The sequence below is a fragment of the Ranitomeya variabilis genome, chromosome 3 (assembly GCF_051348905.1).
Source record: "Ranitomeya variabilis isolate aRanVar5 chromosome 3, aRanVar5.hap1, whole genome shotgun sequence".
Classification (NCBI taxonomy): domain Eukaryota; kingdom Metazoa; phylum Chordata; class Amphibia; order Anura; family Dendrobatidae; genus Ranitomeya; species Ranitomeya variabilis.
The window spans coordinates 77,707,193-77,723,786 of record NC_135234.1 but is presented as its reverse complement, the minus strand read 5'-3'; the positions used below and the strand labels follow the sequence as shown (position 1 = coordinate 77,723,786).

Genomic DNA, 16,594 nt, shown 5'->3' with positions numbered 1-16,594 from the left:
AACACGTTATATTATACTCACTCAGGGGCGGTCCAGGTTCGTTTCGGGTCCAAAGGGTGTCGCAGTTTGGGTGTGGCACCTCCTATCTTCATACGATGACGTCCTCTTCTTGTCTTCCTGCCGCGGCTCCAGCGCAGGTGTACTAATTTGCCCTGTTGAGGGCAGAACAAAGTACTGCAGTGCGCAGGCACCAGACCTCTCTGACCTTTCCTGGCGCCTGCACACTGCAGTACTTTGTTCTGCCCTCAACAGGGCAGAAAAAGTACGCCTGCGCCGGAGCCGCGGCAGGAAGACAAGAAGAGGACGTCATCGTATGAAGATAGGAGGCGCTGCATCCAGACCGCGACACACATCGGACTCTAAACAGAATGCTGTAGATAAGCTCCTGATGCCGGTGGCCTTAGCTCATATACGATTTTTGGGGTGACAGATTCCCTTTAAACTAGGACACTGGAAAAAAAACTGATGGAGGAACTGATTCCACTGGTTTCAATGGTAATGTTCTAACCTGTCTAGGGCATCAGTTGTGCTGGACAGGTCTGGGTGCCAACTCCAGGGCTGGATCACAACTCTTTGTATCCTTTTTGTCATCAGTTATGAACAGCTAAGGCTTAAAAATGGGGCCTGATGTAGCTGATATACAGTATGTGAACCCAGCCTTACTAGGCGGTAGCTTATCTTATTAGCCTGGCCTATCAGGTTTTCATTATTTTTTTCGGGATTTGTTCTGTCTATTATCTCATTGGGGCTACCAATAGGAATGGATGCCTAATTCATGAAGAGGCATTGAAAGATATCAATTGATAACGTAACTTTAAAAGAGAACTAGTCAAAAACTTTTACACACCCAAACCATTTATATGTCTGGCCTTTTTAAAGATAAGCCATTTGGTCCCCTTCTGACTCCAAAGTCATCCTTCAGCAATGAGAAATCGTATTTTGAAGTTCAGTATGGAAATGCACTGGGACATGACGATGCACTTACAGCTCCTCAGCTTCCACTGCATTCCCCGACTAGTAGCATATTCCCCCGAATTGCCAGGTTAGTGGCTGAGTACCAGAACAAATGTAACGAAATGATATAGTGGTATAGTAATCAATAAAGAAGCATAATATAACTAATACCTAAAAAATACTTTATTAACCCCTTCACCCCGAAGCCTGTTTTCACCTAAGTGACAGGGCCAATTTTTACAATTCTGACCACTGTCACTTTATGAGGTCATAACTCTGAAACTCTTAAACGGATCCTGGTGATTCTGACATTGTTTTCTCGTGACATATTGTACTTTATGATAGTGGTAAAACTTCTTCGATATGACTTGCATTTATTTGTGAAAAAAACTGAAATTTGTCAAAAATTATGAAAATTTAGCAATTTTCAAATTTTTCGTTTTTATGCCCTTAAATTAGAGAGTTATATCACATAATATAGTTAATAAACAACATTTCCCTCATGTCTGCTTTACATCAGCACAATTTTGGAAACATAATTTTTTTTTGTTAGGGAGTTATAAGGATTAAAAGTTGACCAGCGATTTCTCATTTTTGCAACAAAATTTGCAAAACCATTTTTTTTAGGGACCACCTCACACTTGAAGTGACTTTGAGGGGTCTATATGACAGAAAATGCCCAAAAGTGACACCATTCTAAAAACTGCACCCCTCAAGGTACTCAAAACCACATTCAAAAAGTTTATTAACCCTTCAGGTGCTTCACAGGAATTTTTGGAATGTTTAAAAAAAATTGAACATTTAACTTTTTTTTTTACAAAATTTTTACTTCAGATCCAATTTGTTTTATCTTACCAAGGGTAACAGGAGAAATTGGACCACAAAAGTCGTTGTACAATTTCTCCTGAGTACGCCGATACCCCACATGTTGGGGTAAACCAATGTTTGGGCACATGGCAGAGCTCGGAAGGGAAGGAGCGCCATTTGACTTTTCAATGCAAGATTTGCTGGAATTGAGATCGGAACCCATGTCGCGATTGGAGAGCCCCTGACGTGCCTAAACAATGGAAACCCCCACAAGTGACACCGTTTTGGAAAGTAGACCCCCTAAGGAACTTATCTAGATGTGTGGTGAGCACTTTTAACCTCCAAGTGCTTCACAGAAGTTTATAATGTAGAGCCATAAAAAAATTTCATATTAATTTTCACAAAAAATGATCTTTTCGCCCCAAATTTTTTATTTTCCCAAGGGTAACAGGATAAATTGGACCCCAAAAGTTGTTGTGCAATTTGTCCTGAGTACGCCGATACCCCACATGTTGGGGTAAACCAATGTTTGGGCACATGGCAGAGCTCGGAAGGGAAGGAGCGCCATTTGACTTTTCAATGCAAAATTGGCTGGAATTGAGATCGGAACCCATGTCGCGTTTGGAGAGCCCCCGACGTGCCTAAACAGTAGAAACCCCCCACAAGTGACCCCATTTTGGAAAGAAGACCCCCTAAGGAACTTATCTAGATGTGTGGTGAGCACTTTTAACCTCCAATTGTTTCACTAAAGTTTAGAATGTAGCGCCGTGAAAATTAAAAAATCATGTTTTCTTTCCACAAAATGATGTTTTAGCCCGCAATTTTTTTTCCCCAAGGATAACTGGAGAAATTGGACCACAAAAGTTATTGTCCAATTTGTCCTGAGTACGCTGATACCCCATACATGGGGGGAAACCACTGTTTGGGCGCACGGCAGAGCTCGGAAGGGAAGGAGCGCCGTTTGAAATGCAGATTTAGATGGATTGGTCTGCAGGCGTCATGTTGCATTTGCAGAGTGCCTGATGTACCTAAACAGTAGAACCCCCCCACAAGTGACCCCATATTGGAAACTAGACCCTCCAAGGAACTTATCTAGATGTGTAGTGAGAAATTTGAACCAACAAGTGTTTCACTACAGTTTATAACGCAGAGCCGTGAAAATAAAAAATCTTTTTTTTTTCCACGAAAATGATATTTTAGCCCCCACGTTTTTATTTTCCCAAGGGTAACAGGACAAATTGGACCCCAAAAGTTGTTGTCGAACTTGTCCTGAGAACGCTGATACCCCATATGTTGGGGGGGACCACTGTTTGGGCGCACAGGAGAACTCGGAAGGGAAGGAGCACTGTTTTACTTTTTCAAAGCAGAATTGGCTGGAATTGAGATCGGACGCCATGTCGCGTTTGGAGAGCCCCTGATGTGCCTAAACAGTGGAAACCCCCAATTCTAACTGAAATCCTAACCCCAACCTTAACCCCAGCCCTAACCCTAGCCCTAACCCCAACCCTAACCCTAACCCTAGCCCTAACTCTAGCCCTAACCGTAGCCCTAACCCTAACCCTAATGGGAAAATGGAAATACATACATTTTTTAAAATTTTATTATTTTTCCCTAACTAAGGGGGTGATGAAGGGGGGTTTCATTTACTTTTATAGCGTTTTTTTGGCGGATTTTTATGGTTGGCAGCCATCACACACTAAAAGACGCTTTTTATTACAAAAAATAGTTTTTGCATCACCACATTTTGAGAGCTATGATTTATCCATATTTTGGCCCACAGAGTCATGTGAGGTCTTGTTTTTTGTGGGACGAGTTGACGTTTTTATTGGTACCATTTTCGGGCAGATGACATTTTTTGATCGCTTTTTATTCCGATTTTTGGGAGGCGGAATGAACAAAAACCAGCAATTCCTGAAATTCTTTTAGGGGGGGGGGCGTTTATACCGTTCCACGTGTGGTAAAATTGATAAAGCAGCTTTATTCTTCAGGTCAGTACGATTACAGCGATACCTCATTTATGTAATTTTTTTATGTTTTGCCGCTTTTACACAATAAAAACTATTTTATATAAAAAATAATTGTTTTTGCATCGCTTTATTCTGAGAGCTATAACTTTTTTATTTTTCTGTTGATGATGCTGTATGGCGGCTTTTTTTTGGCGGGACAAGATGACGTTTTCAACGGTACCATGGTTATTTATATCCGTCTTTTTGATCGCGTGTTATTCCACTTTTTGTTCGCCTGTATGATAATAAAGCGTTGTTTTTTGCCTTGTTTTTTATTTTTATTTTTTGCGGTGTTCACTGAAGGGGTTAACTAGTGGGATAGTTTTATAGAGCGGGTCATTACGGACGTGGCGATACCAAATATGTGTACTTTTATTGTTTTTTTTTTTATTTACAAAAATAAATGGAATTACTGGGAAATGTTTTTTTTTTCTTTATTTGGGGATTTTTTTATTTTATTTTTTATACATTGTATTTTATTTTTTTTTACTTTTTACCATTGTCCCAGGGTGGGACATCACTGTTTTAGATCAGATCGTTGATCTGACAGTGTGCATAGCACTCTGTCAGATCAACGATCTGACAGGCACGTCACAGAGGCTTGCCGGCGCCTGCTATTAGGAACTCTCAGCAGGCGCTGGCAAGTCAGGTGATTTCATGACCCGGAAGGAGTCCCGCAGCCATCTTGGATCTGGGGACTCCTTCCAGGTCACCGGAGCAGCGCGATCTCATCGCGTTGCTCCGGTGGGAGAGCGCAGGGAGCCCCCGTCCCTGCGCGATCCCCCTCTATGCCGCTGTCACAATTGACAGCGGCATCAGAGGGTTTAAATGCCCGCGATCGGCGATAGCGCCGATCGTGGGCATTGCTGCGGGGTGTCAGCTGTCATATACACCCGATCACCGCGGCGCTCAGCGTGAGACCAGATAGAAAGAAAACTTTTAGGACATAAAACAGGAAATTTATATCTTATCTGGAGCCCATATGATATGCAGACGCCTCAACGCGTTTCCCTTCCATGATGACAGTTCGTCAGGAGGCTAATGGAAAAGCCGGTGCCAGTGAATACAGCATACAGTGGTCATGACATCCAGATAGTTTTCTTTCTATCTGGTGGGCATTTCTGTTATTGTTGGGCATGTGTGCAATAGGGACAAGCTGTAATATCTAACCATCCTCCATCCATTGGGGGAATATCTTTCTGGCTTTGCCAGTAGCTACATGACTCTGAAGCAATATCTATAAAGGGTCCCTTCTGGAGATCTATTTGACATTTCACTAAAAATGTATTTTGTGTTTGATATTTTGCTTCTTTTCATAGTAAGGTCTCATGTTATGTATCCAAACGAGTGTAACGTATAGGCTTGTATTGCTTATTTTTGCCCTTTTGATGCCTGTCTAACACTTAGACCCCAGATGAGAGGATTGCCTATTTTGGGGGGTTTGGGCACTAGGGGAGAGGCATAATTTCTCACTTCTTGATTGATATTGAGATTTTTGTTTATGATATACCCCGTGTATGCCTTTAAGTTTCTTTCTTTGGACATAGTAAATTGAGAGTATACTGTCCTTTGCACTCTTTTTCCTTTTTCATATTCACGTGGTTCCCTCACCACCTCTAGTATTCTTTAGGTGAGAGGGGCAACGTGGAGGGTGATTAAGGGTCAGCCGACGGGAGCGGGGGCACCATTGGTGTTGTATTGTAGGGTGCCAACCTCCGCTGACAGGCAGGGACAGAGGCAATAGGGTTCGCAAGGGCTAGTTAGTTTAGGCCTTCGTGTGACATCATTGACCCTAGCCTACTGGTTGTTTATCTGGATCTCCATTCTTTTAGTTATGTATGTCCATTAGTACTGTTATTTGGCTCTTCTTTGATTTAAGCAAGACTGTATTTGTCTGCTCTTGGTTAAATTGTTAGATATCACCCTTTGTCTCTCTACCTTCCTTTTTTCTTTAGTACGGCACGCTTTATCTTGAACCGGTGTATTTTTGTATATTGCTTATACTTTTCTTAGGGTTCATTAGTGTATATCTAGGGCGAGCCGTCGGTAAGTGGGGGCGCCATTTTGCGTACAAGATAGGGTGCCAACCTCCGCTGTTAGGAAGGGTATGCTAGGGAGCAATAGGGAGTACTATGAGCCTTTGTTTTTGTGTTTTTGGGTTTAGGGTGTTGGTCTGTGGTTGTTTGTCATTAAGTCTTATATTGGCTATTAATAAAGTATTTTTTAGGTATTAGTTATTTTTTGCTTCTTTACCAGAACAAATGACCTGTCAATCAGCCAAGAGAGCGTGCTGCTAGCTCGGTAGTACATAATATAACAAGCCCAAAATGAAAGAAAAAAATTCAATGTTCATCCACATGCTCACAACCACAGTGGGGGAGTCTACTGGGGAGACATACTTAGTAAAGTAGGGACACTCCTAGAGCAAATATTAATGAAGCAGAAAAAAATGGCGTTCACGTCCAAAAATAGTTGCATAATATATTAATCAATTACAAAACATATCCGAACACATATTACAATAAATTTAATAAGATACAAAATAGTAAGAGAAAAGAGGGTTGTAGCACAGACCAAAAAACGGTGCAGCACTCAGGCTGATGCCATATACAAAAAGGTCACATGCATAGTGCAGGATCTAATGCAGGTATTAACCCGGGGGGCCTATGGAGCGGTATAGGAGAGTATAGTGAGCCCTGTACACTGGCTCATATCATACAATATCATGCCAAAATTCCCCACCCCGGATTCTTACCCAGACACAGGCACCAGGACCGGACCACACCGTTGCCCCAACGCGCGTTTCGCGTCGGCTTCGTCAGGGGGCATAGGTGACCGCCCCCTGACGAAGCCGACGCGAAACGCGCGTTGGGGCAACGGTGTGGTCCGGTCCTGGTGCCTGTGTCTGGGTAAGAATCCGGGGTGGGGAATTTTGGCATGATATTGTATGATATGAGCCAGTGTACAGGGCTCACTATACTCTCCTATACCGCTCCATAGGCCCCCCGGGTAAATACCTGCATTAGATCCTGCACTATGCATGTGACCTTTTTGTATATGGCATCAGCCTGAGTGCTGCACCGTTTTTTGGTCTGTGCTACAACCCTCTTTTCTCTTACTATTTTGTATCTTATTAAATTTATTGTAATATGTGTTCGGATATGTTTTGTAATTGATTAATATATTATGCAACTATTTTTGGACGTGAACTCCATTTTTTTCTGCTTCATTAATATTAGCTCGGTAGTACAGCGGAGGCTGAGAAGCTGTAATATATTTCCAGAAATAAATTAAAATGCCATTTTTCATAGCTAGTACTGTACTTTGTGATTATATAGAGATCGACTAGCTTACCTTTTAATGGACGACAGTCGTATAAATTATTTGGGGAGTGGGGGTGGAAAAAGTTGTTGACAGGCTCCCTATACGTTTCTTAATGAAATGTGAAGAAAACTATTCACTAGATTTTAATTTGCATTACTTGTTACTGAAAACAGGATACAGCGTGAGCACAGCAAGTGGGAAATTCTCTCTGTATATAGCTGGAGCACCAAGACATTCCAATGTTGGCAAAGTCCTTGTCTTTGAAGAAGATTATAAAAGCTATCACCTCTGGCAGACCCTGACAGGGGACCAGGTAAACGTGGTTATCTAGATACCTTTTTTACTTTTTAGGCGGGGGTGGGGCAAATGATAGATCAAACATATGTGCACTGTTTATTTCTGGTGTTCCCAATCATAAGCTGCAATAAATGATGAATACGGTGGATTCAGAGTCCGCGATCCCCAATGTTCAAAGGTACAATCACACACGAAGGTGAAGTATGAATGCATTTTATTATGTTCATGTGTTTCAAGGATTTCGAACCTGTTCATGAGGACCAAACCAGACCATAAGCTAGCATTCCTATGCATCATTTTTCTTATACTGGCACCACCAAAGAATGGTGCATTTTGGCGACAATTGCTGGTCCCTACATAATCGATTCTCTTAATACATTTATTATCATATTATATCTATGCAATAAACACATAATTGTTAACATTTTCTTAACCATGCCTTCTTAATGGGATTTTTGAGCAAAATAAAATAAAGCTAAATGATCGGTACTGTACTGTATAGCTGTATAGCTTGCAAATAGCTTACTGTTATCCCAAGTGGCCCTATTGTCCAGTAGAAAACTCATTCTGGATCCCGGCCTCCTTGCTCAATGTGACTGCAGACTTGTGAATCCTCACATAGTGAGCACTGTGAGGATTTTCTGGTGCCGGTGCCGGGAGCGGACAGTCATGTGACCACAAGTATGTAATTTGCATACTTCCATCCACATTCCGACTAGACTGTGCCCGGCCTTGTGCATTACACTTGTCCAAACATACATGCCGTCACACACCACACTTCCGGCTCTGGAGAATACTCACAGCACGCAGTTTTGCCTGAGACCGGATAACCCCATTAAATATGGCAGCATATCCTGTGCGGTCAGGTAACCATAGCAGATTATGAAGGGGGCTGGCTGACTGTTAAGATCAATAGCTAAAATAGCCACTTCTTAGACTATTAAATGGTGAAGAAGGTCATGTTAGCTATTAAAATTAGCCATCAGACGTACTTCTTCAAACTGTTTCGGTCACTTGCTGACAAAGGAAACACTTTCCTGGGTCAAGCACAGGACTTGAAGAAAGGCAGCTAGTACCCGGTATGCAGCATCTAGGGCATATAAGGGCACCAGGGATAACCGGACTGTATTAGTACGTTATCTACCTCACTATATACATATGATTTGATACATTTTAAATTAGCTGGAAACCCCTTGAATACATGGGTTAAGAGCCACGTATACAGTCATGAGAAAGACTACTGTAAGTGCTCATGTAATGATATAGTTGTATGTATCATAAAACATAATAAAAAATATCTGGTTATTAGAAGGTCTTACATCCTCAGATGAATAACAGCACATTACAAATTATAATGTCATTTTTTTTTTATTAAAAAAAAATAGACTAAAATGCAGAAGTAGAGTGTAAAAAATCAATTACATCCTTACTGCTTTCAGGTGCTATTAATCAAGTGCTCATGATTAATTGTTCATTAGTATGTTTGACCATCTCTGTAAAAGCAGAATTTTTAGCAGTTCGCTGGTCTGCAGTATTTAAGTGTGTTTACGCAGTGTCAAGGAGGAAAAACAACAGAAATGATCTTAGAAAATATATTTTTCCTGCCATTCAATCTGGGAGAGGTCTAACGTAACGCTATTTCCGAACATTTTGGAGTCTATAATTCTGCATTGAGAAAGATTATTCACAACTGGAAAGCATTTAAGAACGCTTACAATCTTTCAGAAGTAGATGTCCTGGGAAATTCACCCTAAAGTCAGACCATACAATGCTCAGAGAAATTAAAAAAAGCTCAAGAGCTACAGCTTAGACTCAAAAGGCCTAAGTTAGCATGTTAAATAATCAAGTTCATGGCTGCACAATTAGAAAACTACTAGACAAGTGTAATGAGCTGGCCGGCTCTGACTGTTCTGTTATCATTGACATAGGATCTGCTGACATAGAATCTGTGACAGACACTGCCCCCGTGTGGCCAGAAGTTATACCTATACCAAATGTAATTACAGAGAAACAAACTGTATTGGCTAAGCTCCCCCCTGTTATGTCATGTGACCAGGAAGGAGGAAGAGAGGAAAAAGAGCCCGGGAAATCTGTCTGTGCAGAGAGAAGTCTGTGTATGCTGGTGCCCTCCTGTGAATGCGATATAACAGATTGCCTGGACGATTCCCCTCTCTTGAAAGCTGACTTTCAGATCCAGCTCCCAGGAACTGTAAGCGGGTCCTCTGTTGAGAGGCCGAATATTCACTCAGCGGTGACATCTCCACAGATCCTGAACCGAACTGTAAGCGGGTCCTCTGTTGAGAGGCCGAATATTACACCCCTACCTGCTGTACCCCAAGGACTACAGTCTGGACCTGAGAGACGGAGCTTTGTTTAATCCCTGCAGAGACAGACAGGCCTGCGACGTGGGAAGATAACCTCCTGGAGTAAAGAGACTGGTAACGTGTGGATAGGGAAAGTCAGGGATAGTTTATATTACACGTTATTTCTGTGAATAGGCATTTTTTTTGTATTATCTACAATTGTGTTCCGCTGTGTTAAGAAAATGTTTAACAGTAAAGATACGTTTGTTAAGATGGAATCTGAGTGTGGAAGTTTTGCTGGGCCAGATCATGGATATGCATGGGCGGCCTTGCCCTCGTCCACTTCATCTGGCGTAGTCGGCAGGATCTGTGCCCAGCAAGATTCCCACCCAGGCCCAGTGTACAGTCAGAAACCGCCGCCGGTGTCTATTGTAAACCAGGTCAGGAAATTTGGCGGGCGAAACTACCCCGTACCAGAGTGGGCGGAACAAGTGCGGATACTGGGAGAAATGTATAACATTGACCCTAAGACCTTGGCAGAAATGGCGGTACTGACGCTAGAGGGGGAGGCATGGACGACAGTCAGACTGGAGACGGTCAGGGGGCAGCGTGTGTTGGAGGATTTGGTGCGGGTGCTGGAAAAGACCTATGGACCTACTACGTACCAGGGAACACTGCGATACCTGTTCTTTAGACGGACACAGCTTGAATGGGAAGACATTCCCCAGTATGCAAATGCCCTTCAGGTACTCCTTGAACAAGTCTGTGCAAAAGGGGAACAACTGGCTACTATGGCTCCTCGTGACCTGGTACTGAGAGACCAATTCGTTATAGGGCTGAGAGACCAGTATCTTAACCGTACGCTACAGGACTTGATTCGGATGATGCCGACTCTCACCTTCGCTGAAGTCAAGCAGGAAGCCATAGAACGTTCTAGGGGACCCGTCATGGATGTGGGGACTCAAAGCGCTGCGTGCAGATCCATATTAAACAGTAACCAGCCCAACAGTGACACCGAGGAGCTGAAACAGATGGTAGCAGATTTACAGCAACAGGTGTCACAGTTAACACTAGAACGACAGAGAGACCAGCGGATGCAACCTAGCCGTCCCGCGGGACCGTGTTGGTCATGTGGTGACCCCCGTCATAGGGCGAATCGTTGTCCTCAACGAACAAACCATCAGTTACCACGACGAACAGAATATCAGCTACATCCATGAGCAGAGCCACCATGCCAGGTCTCACCACAATGGCCGCCGTTAAACTAGACACCCCTGCAGCTGAGGTTCGAGCAGCAGGGGGGGACAGAGAATGGGGTGTAGAAAAACAGAGCCAGCAACGGAGTAATCTTGCCTCGAGTAGTCCTACACTTGAAGTTATTCTGGAGGGAGTTGCAGTACAAGGATTGATGGACACTGGGTCGCAAGTGACCACGATCTCTGAACAGTTTTATGAAAAGTACCTCAAACCAAGAACTGCTTGTGATCCAGATACCACCATTAAGATAATTGCGGCTAATAACCTACCCATTCCAGTAACCGGAGTCGCCTGGATGGATACGAAGGCCTGTGGACAAGACCTAGGGAAACGAGGAATCGTCATTGTCAAGGAAGGCTTCGGCTCCGAGACTCCAGTAATAATCGGAATGAATATCTTGAAAGACCTGGATCTTATGCTGTTGAAAAGAAAAGGGCCCAAGTACTGGCAGAAAGTTACCAAACATAAACCGACTCGTCTGGCGTTCCAGCGCGTAATCCGGACCATTGGACTTCAACAGATGGCAAAGGAACAACTACCCCTAGCAGCCATTAAAGTGCCCCGCTGTACCCGGATTACTTTGCCCGCTGAAAAAGAGACAGTCATTTCCCTGCCTCTTAACACCAACCGACAACTTGAAGGAGTTGAAGTGTTAATCGAACCGAGGGCTCCAAGTGGGGGTAAGCTAAACCCACTAGTCGCCCGCACCCTAGCCGTCGTGAGGAACGGAAGAGTCCCTGTCAGGCTGAACAACACCGCAGACGTAGGTGTAGCCCTTGAAGCTGGAACGCAACTTGCCAGAGTATATGCTCTACCTACAGAAGTGAACCCCATAGGACCCTTACAATTCACCCCGTCTACAGAAGATGGCCGGACGGTAACTGTCTCAGCCATAAATGCTCAAGCAGATGATGAAGACATTGGGCGAAAGCTACTGGAAAAAGTGCAACTGGACCCGTCCCAGTACACCAAACAGGAAGTGTCTCAAATGGAGAAACTACTGCGAGAACACCAAGACTCCTTTGCAAAGCATGACACTGACTTCGGGTACACCACCAGTATCCAACACGAGATTCCCACGGGTGATGCTGCCCCTATTCGCGAGAGGTACCGACAAATACCACCTCAACAATACCAGGAGGTGAAGAGCCTCTTAGAATCTATGCTACACGCCGGAGTGGTGCGGGAAAGCCAGAGCCCATGGGCTGCACCCGTGGTGATAGTCAAAAAGAAAGATGGATCCCTGAGATTTTGCGTAGACTACCGTCGGCTGAACGCTTGCACGATCCGGGACTCCTATCCACTCCCCCGGATCGAAGAGTCACTGACTGCCCTGAAAAAGGCCAAATATTTTTCGTCTCTAGACTTGGCCAGTGGATATTGGCAGGTCCCCATGAGTGAGAGGGACAGAGAAAAGACCGCCTTCATCCTTCCCATGGGCCTGTACGAGTTTGACCGGATGCCATTCGGCTTGAGTAACGCACCAGGGACCTTTCAAAGACTGATGGAACGCTGTCTGGGAGATTTCAACTTCGAATTCACGCTGATATACCTTGATGACATCGTGGTATACTCCGCCACCTTTGAGGATCACCTTCACAAGCTTGGCAAAGTGTTCCAGCGCTTGAAGAAACACGGCTTGAAGTTGAAGCCCAGCAAGTGCCGTCTATTCCAGCAGGAGATCGATTACCTGGGACACCGGATCTCAACCGAAGGTGTCCAACCCTCTCCAGAGAAGATAGCAGCTGTCCGAGAATGGCCACAACCAACTACCATCAAAGAAGTCCAGGCTTTCCTGGGGCTAGCGGGCTATTACCGCCGATTTGTCAAGGACTTTGCCCGGCTTGCGGAACCACTGCATGAGACCCTCCGAGGGACCGCGAACAGTCCCAGAGGATGACGCATCAGCTGGGGGCCCGACCAAGAAAAATCCTTCCGGGCGCTTCAAACTGCTCTGACATCACCCCCTATTCTGGCATTTGCGGACTACACCTTGCCGTTCCAGTTATACACCGACGCCAGCCTTCAAGGTCTCGGGGCGGTCCTCTCCCAAGTCCAAGATAACAAGGAACGCGTAATAGCCTATGCCAGTAGATCCCTCCGTGATACCGAAAAGAACCCCGTCAACTACAGCTCTTTCCGCCTGGAACTCCTGGCCCTGACCTGGGCTATGACAGAGAAATTTGCTGGCTACCTGACAGGAGCGGAGGTGCTGGTCGTGACAGACAACAATCCTCTTGCCCACCTAGAAAATGCCAAACTAGGGGCAATGGAACAGCGCTGGATGGCAAGGCTCTCTAGATTCCAATACAAAATTAAATACAGAGCGGGGAAGGAGAATCAGAATGCTGACAGCCTTTCCAGAGTGACCTCATCCCCGCCAGTGGGGAACCGGGATGAAGAGTTGGAGGAAGATGAACTGCCCGACTTTGCCCGGCTAGCTAAACAAATAGAAGATAGCCGCCAGTATGCTGTAGGCGGGATTGAAGCCATAGTGGGATCCCCCCTGTCCCAACAAGAATGGGCCAAGCTTCAAGATCGAGACCCTGAACACGTCTTACTGAAACAGTATGTGAAGACACAAGAGAAACCACCCTCCGAAGTAAGAGCCCGACTATCAACCAGGGCCTCTGCCCTACTTGCACAATGGGATCGGCTGATCGTGAAGGATGGAGTCTTGTATCGCAGGGTCCTTTTATCCCACATGCTGGAAGAATGTTTGCAGATTGTCGTCCCGGTGCAGCTAGCCCATGAGACGGTGGCTGAAGCCCACAGAAGGAACGGCCACTTCGGCGTAGACAAGACCCTCCGGTGGACCCAGCAATTCATTTTTTGCCCAGGACTCCGTAAGCTGGTTGAAAACGTCTGCCTGAGCTGTCGTACATGTGAACTCCACAAGTCTACTGAGCAGCGTGCACCTGTCCAGACCATTAGCACATCCAGGCCCCTCGAGTTGTTGATGGTGGACTATCTGTTGATCAGAACGGCGAATAGTGGCTACCAGTACTGTCTGGTGATGGTGGACCACTTCACGAAATTCGCCGTCGCTGTTGCTACCAAAGATCAGACTGCCGAATCAGCTGCACAGGCCATCTGTCAACACTTCGTTCGGGTCTACGGGTGTCCGGAGCGGCTGCACTCGGATCAGGGGGCATGTTTCGAAGGGCGAGTCATTGAAGAACTTCAGCAGATGTATGGAATCAAGAAGTCCAGGACCACCCCGTATCATCCACAAGGGAATGGCGCCTGTGAACGTTTCAACCGGACTCTCTTACAACTGATCCGAACCTTAGCAGAAGACAAAAAGCCCGACTGGCCTCGATTCCTCCCAGAACTGCTGTGGGCCTATAACAATCAAGTCCATTCTGTCACCGGATACACGCCTTACACCCTCCTGTTTGGCCGCCCAGGCAAAGGCATCCATGAGCTACACCTGTCTAACTCTGATGAAGACACCTGTGGTACCTATCCTTCCTGGCTACAAGCACACCGTCAAAGGATGGAAACTGTCTACCGGCTGGTGGAACAGCAGATCCAGGACCAGGTCCACGCTGATCCACTTCCAGTACAAGAAGATCTACTGAGTGTGGGTCAACTAGTCCTAGTTCGTATAAAGAAACCACAAGGAAAACTCCGGCCCAAGTGGGAGACCGAAGTCTATCGAATAATTGGACATCCGTACCCTGATGGCCCCGTCTATCAAGTACAAGGCGAAGACAGCGGCAGCCTCCGCACCCTGCACCGTAACATGTTGCGCCCCTGCCGTTCTCAGCCTGACTCCCCTCCTGTGATACCTAGAGAGATGGATATCACTAATACTGTGGGAGACACCGACACCGGGGATGTAGAGGTAGAAGACATACCTACCCCTGCTCGCCTGACTGACACGTCTGAACCCCTTACCTCCTCGACTGACTTACCGACTGGGGCAGAGAGTGGAGTGACTGACCGGGGAGAGAGATTAGCACCCGTTAGGCGGACAGCGAGGACCACCGCAGGAGTGCCCCCGGGACAGTCCTACAGAGACCAATATGTGTGGCCCTATTCACAGCCGGGTCCTACAACCTCCACAGCCATCGCCGCCCTGGAGACAGTCGTTGACAGGGACTGCCAACCTTCAAGTGGGGGGGCGTGTAATGAGCTGGCCGGCTCTGACTGTTCTGTTATCATTGACATAGGATCTGCTGACATAGAATCTGTGACAGACACTGCCCCCGTGTGGCCAGAAGTTATACCTATACCAAATGTAATTACAGAGAAACAAACTGTATTGGCTAAGCTCCCCCCTGTTATGTCATGTGACCAGGAAGGAGGAAGAGAGGAAAAAGAGCCCGGGAAATCTGTCTGTGCAGAGAGAAGTCTGTGTATGCTGGTGCCCTCCTGTGAATGCGATATAACAGATTGCCTGGACGATTCCCCTCTCTTGAAAGCTGACTTTCAGATCCAGCTCCCAGGAACTGTAAGCGGGTCCTCTGTTGAGAGGCCGAATATTCACTCAGCGGTGACATCTCCACAGATCCTGAACCGAACTGTAAGCGGGTCCTCTGTTGAGAGGCCGAATATTACACCCCTACCTGCCGTACCCCAAGGACTACAGTCTGGACCTGAGAGACGGAGCTTTGTTTAATCCCTGCAGAGACAGAGGCCTGCGACGTGGGAAGATAACCTCCTGGAGTAAAGAGACTGGTAACGTGTGGATAGGGAAAGTCAGGGATAGTTTATATTACACGTTATTTCTGTGAATAGGCATTTTTTTTGTATTATCTACAATTGTGTTCCGCTGTGTTAAGAAAATGTTTAACAGTAAAGATACGTTTGTTAAGATGGAATCTGAGTGTGGAAGTTTTGCTGGGCCAGATCATGGATATGCATGGGCGGCCTTGCCCTCGTCCACTTCACAAGTATGGCTTGTTCTTTGTGATTTGGCAGTGATTTCATAGGCTTTTGACCTTGCAGACAGGCTCTATATTTGTTTATAATTTTGGTTGGACTATTTATTGCATTTGCACTTTATATATTATAGCTAGAATCGGTCTATGCACTTTTATTATCCCTGTCTTACTACTATCATTAGTTGCTTGTGCTGCTTGTCACGGATTCACACCGAGACTGTCAACAGTACGTCACGATCGGAGTTAGCTTTGGCCAGCTCACGGCTATCACATGTGCAGGGGGGCTTATCTTAGTTATCCCTCCACTGCTCCAATGTGATGAAAACACAAACAAGGCTATGAACCTCTCAATTTACCGCAGCGGCTTATTTTAGTTATCCCACTGCTCTACAATATAACACGAACTGCAGGGATATATGTATATCCCGCTTTACAGTTCCACTTGAAAACTTGCAGCTCTCTGGTGCCCCTCTTACCCTCAGGTCAGATTAGGTACTTCACCTAGGGTAATTAGTCGCCAGAAAGGCTGCCGGCTATGTACAGGCTATTAGGCATGCTGCAGCGAGGCGGTATAACTACTCCCACTCAGGCAGGAACAATAATTATCAACGCCGCCATTGCTACGACTCCCAAAAAACGCAGGACAAGGTATTCCGCCACCAGCTTTTAGAGCAGGAGAACGAAGCTAGTATTTTTAATATTTTACTCCATAAAAGAACAGGCAGTGTTTATAAAAAGGTATATAAAGATGTTA

The 16,594-nt window shown here is 45.5% G+C and overlaps 1 protein-coding gene across 1 annotated transcript in view; it reads left to right on the top strand.

Annotated features, from left to right (window-relative positions):
- The window catches only part of ITGAE (integrin subunit alpha E), a 179,764-nt gene that overhangs the window by 92,993 nt on the left and 70,177 nt on the right, over positions 1-16,594 (top strand). Inside the window, exon 14 of the mRNA XM_077294231.1 lies at positions 7,265-7,404. Coding sequence (XP_077150346.1) covers positions 7,265-7,404 — 140 coding nt within the window. The remainder of the gene's footprint in view (positions 1-7,264; positions 7,405-16,594) is intronic.